Source organism: Neolamprologus brichardi, unplaced genomic scaffold (genome assembly GCF_056152115.1).
Source record: "Neolamprologus brichardi isolate AB-2024 unplaced genomic scaffold, ASM5615211v1 NODE_ptg000033l+_length_6344489_cov_1, whole genome shotgun sequence".
In the NCBI taxonomy this organism is placed as follows: Eukaryota; Metazoa; Chordata; class Actinopteri; order Cichliformes; family Cichlidae; genus Neolamprologus; species Neolamprologus brichardi.
The window spans coordinates 5,740,544-5,748,246 of NW_028270137.1; the positions used below are offsets into that span (position 1 = coordinate 5,740,544).

The 7,703-nt window shown below is 41.5% G+C and overlaps 1 protein-coding gene across 1 annotated transcript; it reads left to right on the plus strand.

Annotated features, from left to right (window-relative positions):
• Positions 1 to 701: 701 nt before the first annotated feature.
• On the plus strand, positions 702 to 3,009 carry LOC148094654 (uncharacterized). The gene is made up of 4 exons (XM_087837515.1): positions 702 to 1,174; positions 1,316 to 1,567; positions 2,136 to 2,225; positions 2,396 to 3,009. Exons 1-4 carry the CDS (start codon positions 1,045 to 1,047, stop codon positions 2,653 to 2,655), a joined length of 732 nt encoding a protein of 243 aa, XP_087693641.1. The 5' UTR covers positions 702 to 1,044; the 3' UTR covers positions 2,656 to 3,009.
• The last annotated feature ends 4,694 nt before the right edge of the window (positions 3,010 to 7,703 follow it).

Here is a 7,703-nt window from a genome sequence, read left to right on the forward strand (position 1 = left end):
TATAGAGAACTTTACATGGGCCAGTTACACCATACACTGGTGTGTTTATACCCAAGCTGCATTTTCTGCTACATTATCCTCGGCTCATCCTTGATTATGGGTCACTCCGCTCTCATTGGTGCATGAGGTTTGAAGCCAGACATCAATTTTTCAAGACAGTAGCAAGAATCACCAATAACTATATTAATATTTGTCAGACTTTGGCAAAGAGGAATCAGCTTCGTCAATGCTGGGAGTGGCAGCCTGAATGGATCATCAGGAGCGATCATACACAAGCAGCAGTTAATAACTTATCACTTCAAGAACTTCCAGTGAACTTGCGGATTTGTTTGCAGAACTTGGAGACAGCCGTTACTGTGGATGAGAAACTCTGGACGAGTAAATGCATCATTTTAAACTCTGTAAAATATGCAGTTGGAGATTTCTTCATTTTGGAACTTGTGCATGCAGAGCAAATTCCACTGTTTGTAAAAAAAATAGTCCTGATTGTGTATATCAGGGCAAAATGGTTTCTTGTTGGAAGACTTTTTACAACACTGGAGTTTATAAGACACCTTCAATCATACCACATCAGAGAGACTGATGATCTGTTGATATTCAAGCCTGGGGATGAGGTAGACTTTCATGCTTTGGACGCATACAGATGTGATGGTCAAGACTTCATTACGGTGTGTTCACACCGAACGCGATGGACGCGAATAGAGCGTCAGGTTTACATGTAAAGTCAATGGAAAAGCGCGATGACGCGCGATTGTGGGTCCCGCGAAAATTCGGAAGCAGATTTGCGTCGCGAAAACGCCAAAACGCGTGAAACGCGCGTCAGTGTAGCGCGTCTGGCGCGTTTGACTCGCGAATAAAACCACGCGCGTGAGTTTTTGTGTTGCATTTTGTGCATACGCGCATTTCGCGTCTACCGCTCGAGTTGGAAAAAGCTGAACTCCAGCGTCAAATCGCGCCGCGACAACCAATCAGGAGCCTGGTGACGTGGCTCTGACCTAGGTCAAAGGGGCAGATCCAGCCAAAGCCCTTCATTCTTCATTCAGTATGGAGGAAAAGCTAATCAGTGCCGTGGCTAATCACCCGGAGCTATATGATGCTAGCTACTACTTCTACCGAGACAGGAATAAAAAGGACCTAGCTTGGAGACACATAAGTGAGGAGATCGGGCAACCTGGTAAGTTCATTCCTTCTTCTTTTTAATTTTCAGACTGACCCGATGTACCCGCGCAAAAGCTAGCAAGCCCGCCTACTGTCCCGCTATTTTCCCACTGATGTACAAATACCTTTCCGCTAACAAGATAATGCGTTTATTCAGAGGACATCTGCAGGAGAAAGTGGAAGAGCCTCAGGGACACTTATAATAAGGAGAAGAAGACAGAGAAGGAGAAGGGGAGTGGGTCTGCAGCAGGATCGGGGAGAAAATGGAAGTTCTTCACGGTCATGGGGTTTCTGGACCCCTTCCTCACCCCGCGGGAGACTAGCGGTAATATGGTGCGGACCGTGGAGAACTTCTCCCCCGAGGACCAGGGACAGCCCGAAGAGGCAGCAGGGGAGTGTCAGTCAGAAGGTATGTTTACAATGAGTTAATGTAGGCAGTTAATTTATGCGTGTTGTCATACAGGAACATATTTTGTTTATTAATAAACAGTATACAGTAGTCCCGCTGTTCATCCGTCACTGCCTCGCCTTTTCGCTGATTTTTTTTATTGCACCGTACAGCTTTCAACAATGCGCATTGCATTCTGCAGCCCAAATGACAAATCTCCTCCGTGTCGTGTCTCCTGCGCTTGCCAAACTTATCATGTTTGGTTTTGATAACCATCACGTCCAATAGAAAAAAACAGCACAAAAACACTCATAACTATGACCCTCATTCGGAAATAGACACCTGCACCGGGAGCAAAAAAGGCGCACAAAAGTGGCGCCGCAGACGGAGAAAAAGCGCGGCATAATACTTTTACGTTTTAAAATCGACAAAGGTTTTCACTTTGAGAATCAACTTGTGAGAACTGTGACTACTGTTCATGTGCTGCAATAAATGAGAGACCACTGTATATAATAATAAGTATATAATAATATAATATTCTCTATGACTGTTGTTTTCAACCTGTTAACATCTAATATTGTCTTGATAGAGTCAAGTAATCATGCAGCAGAGTCCTCAACTGTCTCTTCTCCTGGCTCTCCAGTCCCTGGTCCCTCAGCTCCTGCTGCTGCACCCACAGGTATGAACATCAAGCACTGACAGCTTTTTACTCGCTTGAATTCCCTTGTGATCACCTTTACTAAATATCTACAACCAATCTGTTTATATCCTGTTTTTTTCAATTTTGAAAATGAAAATCTAGTAGCAGCCTTCTCATTACTTTGTGTTGTTTTGTGCTGTGTTTTACAGGCCCACAGAGGAGGACAGTTCGAAGGCGGGCGAGGGACGGGTCCCAGGACGGTCCATCGGCGGTGGAGCTGGCCATCCTGGAGTCCCTAAAGAGGCCACGCCCGTCTCCAACAGAACATTTCCTCCTCGGCCTTGTTCCTGTTCTGGAGAGCATGCCGCCTCAGACACGAGAATTCGTGAAATTTCAAATTTATAAATTAGTTTTTGAAAACAGCACAGCTGTGTTAAATTTGGAAACATTGGACCCTAATGATCAGTAGTTTTCTGATGAGGCAGCAGCTCTCCAGGGCAGAAACAATGTTCTTATTTTTCTCCTCCTTCTCCCTGAGGCTCTTCCACTCCAAGCTGGGTCCTTTTTATTCCTGTCTCTCTGTAAATAGTTAAATTTCATATATTTATGATAAATGTTTTTGTTAATGAATTTATATTTTTTCAAATAAACATTTATAATGACAAAATGTCTCTGTTCTACTACACAGCAAATATTGGCACCCGACTTGACACAAGTAGAATTTATTTCATATTATACTAATGACAAAACATACTAATACAGTGGGATGCAAAAGTTTGGGCAACATTGTGAAAAGTAATTATTTTCCTGTACAAATTATTGGTTGTCACAATAAAAATTGTCAGTTAAATATATCATATAGGAGACACACACAGTGATATTTGAGAAGTGAAATGCAGTTTACAGAAAGTGTGGAATAACTGTTTAAATCAAGCAGGTGCATAAATTTGCGACACAAAAAAAGAGAAATGAAATAAATATTTAGTGTATATCAATGTGTGTGTCTCCTATATGATATATGTAAGTGACATTTTTCATTGTAACAGCGATTCATACAGGAAAATAATGACTTTTAATAAGGTTGCCCAAACTTTTCCACCACACTGTATATAGGAACATAGTGAAGACAAGTTAAAAAATTAAAAGGACAGGAACACTCTTTAGAGGTTTGTGGGTGGCTCTTAAAAGAGCCGTTGTGGGGAAGTCACTCGGACTTCAAACAGGCTACTCCTTTGGTTGCCAAGACACAGCTCCCTCCGCCGAGAAGTGAGCCATGAACTTCTCCCTCACCAGGACAGCCTCTCTGGAGGAGTTGTTTGCTGGCAAGGAACCTGGACAAAATTGTTTAAAATGAGTATTATGTGTACTGCAGTTACAAAATACATTATTGAAATTCCAAAATTACAAATTGCAAAACATAAATCTTACATAAAACCTTTTGTAATTATAAGGATAATTACATGATATATATTAGATATAATCTAAAACAGTCTGCGGTGATTATATACAAATATTCAACTATCCCAGAATTAAACCAGGTCTAAATAAAAAGGAGTGAGTATCACTACAAAGGTTAACTCAGTGGTCCTAATGCTACAGTTTGATATCAGCAAACACCGAGCGCATACATTGATATGACACCACAGCCATGCTATCATTCAAACACTGATAACAGCATAAATCGAATTAAATCGGGACTTGATGAGACCTTCTGAGTATCACTAGAAATATTATAAACAGTCGTCTCCGTACCACATTCACTGTTAGCATAGCACATCCATGTTAGCAGTGTATAAATGGATGGTTTAGCATGTATTAGCACAGGTATCAATAAAGGACTACCGTATTAAATACTTTTACTAACCTCAGGCAGATGGACAGGCGCTCTGCAGGTGGGATTGAGCGCCTGTAATTGGTGTCTAGGCGGGCGATTCTGGGACCGACCCGGGGAAGCAGGTCCTCAAACTGGCCGAGTGAAAGACGGTGATGTCGCTGGAATCGGCCGTCATCCAGGCGCAGCTCCTGGAGCAAATGGTGAAACTCACCAAACTGCTCATGCCTCTGGAGGACCTGATGGACCCAGGTACGGCGAGGGCGTCTTTTACGCCGCTGCTCTGCTCTCCACAGTACATAGAGAAGGGAGACTCTCTCTTCAAGCGCTAACTCGACAGCTGCCATCTTGCAAAGATACCGGTCTGGCACAACTTCCTCCCACATCCCTCCCACATTTCCGGTTCACGCGCGTCAAAATATCATATTTTGACGCGCGATGGATTTTTCTTGGACACGCGTTGAGGCGCGAATGTGCACGCGTCAAATTAGGGGCGTTTGGGGCGTTTTTGTTCGCGTCCATCGCGTTCGGTGTGAACACACCGTTACACTGATCCACCGACCTTTTAAGGCAGTTCATACCAAAGTTAGGTAAGATACATCCTAAACCATGACTTTTTAGTTAGGAATTGTCAATCACTGTTAAAATGATTTTAACCACTTTTTGGCTATTCCACATGTCTGTCATCATCTACAGTCACTAATGAACGCATAGCTGTCTTTTTAGTAATGTTTTATGATATTTTTATTCTTTATCTTCGAACATGCTCATTTCTGTTTTGATCGTGTCTTATTGTTTTTCTGTGACACAGACAATGAAATCGATGGATCGACTCTTCTGCAGATGACTGAAAGAATGAGTGAGCGTCTTTTTCCAAAAGTGAAAGACCAAGTGAAATTTTTGTCTGCTGTAGAGAAGCTGAAAGAGTGAGTCTTAAGTTGACTGGACATGATTCACTGAATTGTACATTCATACAATTCAGTGTTTCCCCTCCCCTAGGTTTACGGTGTTGGAGGGTGGGGGGCAAGGGGTTGACGCAAGCCCTGTTCTGTTTCTCCAGCGTTGATGTGCATCACACACCCATTTACTTTCAAAATTGAAATGTCACAGCCACTCTTACTCTCTGTTATGATTCTGTTTCTGTAGTTCAGCAGCTGTTATTGTACGTTTTAAATATGCGGATATTCGTGATGCAGGATACAAGGACACGCATATTCATGTCTTGTAACAAACTCTAAACAGATTTCTTACTTCTTCTTGCAGTGGAAGGCAACACAAAGAAAAGCATACTGTGTCAGCACTCCAACCTATGTTTAACTGCAAAGTGCAGTTTCCTCCAGCTGTGCTCACTGCGTTGACCAATAAAGATGCAGCACTAAAGTCACCCACCAAGAACAGACTCAAAAACATGCTTGTTCAAGCTCTGTTTGACCACTTGAGTAATGAGACAATGTAAGTCTATATATAATTAAGATTTGATTCATTTAAAATACAGTATGTACATCAGAATTTAAGTTCATCATTCAAAATTTGCAGGTATCCCTCTCATGTGCAGTATGTAGAGCTTCTGAGGACTGTCCTTCTGAGTTTTCCTTTCTTGAAGGAGAGTTATGGCTCTGGATATGTAAGTATTCCTGAAAAGCAAACATTGATAAAATTGTCCAACAAATTGTCTTTGAATTGCCTAATTATTGGCTAACGAGTGTAACATGCTAACATTTTCATTGTTACATATTCAGAGGTTATCTGTTCCCTTGTGGCCACTACAATACAAGTATTAGTATTGTGATTTTTGAGGCAGATCTCGTCCAGTATGGTCAAACAATAAATAAAATATCAATTGCTCTTTTAAATTAATTAATGTTTCATTTCTCTGTGAATTCTCAAGTGAATGGTGTGAAATTCAGCATTATATTAGCTCTGTTTGCCTTTGTATCAGGATAGTGTAGTTTTTGTATTTAAAAAATTAAATTTGAAAATAGGGCAGGGATAGCTCAGTAGGTAGTGTGGTTGCCCCATGATCGGAAGGTCAGGGGTTTGAATCAACTGAACGGCTACCCTGAGGTACCCTTGAGCAAGGTACTGTCCCTACACACTGCTCCCCGGGCGCCTGATTAGTGGCTGCCCACTGCTTCACTGAGTGAATGGGTTAAATGCAAAGAGAGAAATTTCCCTGTGGGGATCAATAAAGTATACATTATTATTTTTATTATTAAAAGGTAGAGGTATTAACATATAGACTGAAAGATTATGATGAGTATGCTTGTAGGACATAATGCCATTAATACTTTATCTAATCTTTATCTACCTTTTATAGTGTATGTAGCCAATCTAAAGTGCTCCAAACCTTTATATCATGTGTTCGATCAACTCCTAAGAGTTAAAGAAGAGATCTGTAAATAGGAACTAATTAGATTATGACATGATTACAGCAAACCTACCAGCTTTATGTCACTCAAAGTTTTCTGGTAAATGTCTTGTATAAAGGGAGGACCTAGTTGCACCTATTTATGAATAATTTGTTACATTTTTATCGTTTGTAGGATGTTCTGCATGAGTCTCTCAGGAACAAGTTTAAAAAGGAAAGAAGACCACTAGTAGACGTAGAGGAAATTGAAAAAATGACACAGAAATACTCAGTTCCAAATCCAGGAAGAAAAAGATCATCAGATATCCAGCCCTGTATCCTTTTGAAAAAACCAAGGCAAGTTAAATATGCTCAATGTTTGTTTGCCATTTTAAATTGTACATAAAAGTTAAAAGTATTGTTTTGGGGTTTTTTTTCTCTCAATATTTGCTAAACTTTTTAATAACCAGGATATCAATCCTCTTGACAATGGGGAGGATGAAAGGAGCACCGACCAACATGTATCAGTGATTAAGCCAAAAAACTAGGCCAAATGTGGATGTCATTCGAACGCACCTCAGGAAAATACAGAAGTACAGAACACACTACATTCTTCAGCATACTACTGAAGAGGTTCTACGAGAATTCCCATGTCTCACTATCCCTGTTGTGGTGAGTGTTTTATCAAGAACTGCAGCAAAAAACAACAATAACAATAGTGCACGGCAAAAACACAAATATGTACTGATGTGCTGCACATTTATACAGACTTCTAATAATCACGTACCTACAGGACAGGCAAAGTGACTGAATCAGCAGATTTATTAATTACGTGTTTGTTTGTTTTGTTTTTATTTTGTTTTATTTTGCGAGTTGGTTATTAGATGCTGCTCCAGCCACCAGAGAATCCCCCGCCGCCCCGCCCTCTCCTCCCTGTGCTGCAAGCAGCAGGCGCACCTCGCAAGCGGAGGGCGCCCTTACTCCCAGCAAATGGGCGATAGAAAACCGATCGGTGCCTGTGACATTCCCACTATGTCACAGGCTTGCCGTGATGCCGCCCCCCACCACGATGCCGCCCCGGGCAACCGCCCGTGTCGCCCGTATCTAAAACCGCTACTGGTCAGCACCCAGAAAGCTCGTGTCTTTGAAAAATGTGGCCATAAATACCAGCGTTGCTAGGATCTTAAAACACTGGGGCTAAATCCAGGCCTGAAATCTCTGAAAGTTTCTGTCGCGGTCCTGAGTCTGTGGACTCAGTGTTTTTCTGTTGTATTAGTTATCCTTGATTTCATGATGTGTTTTGATTCTCTTGGTTTTGATTTCTGTCGCTAGTATTCCT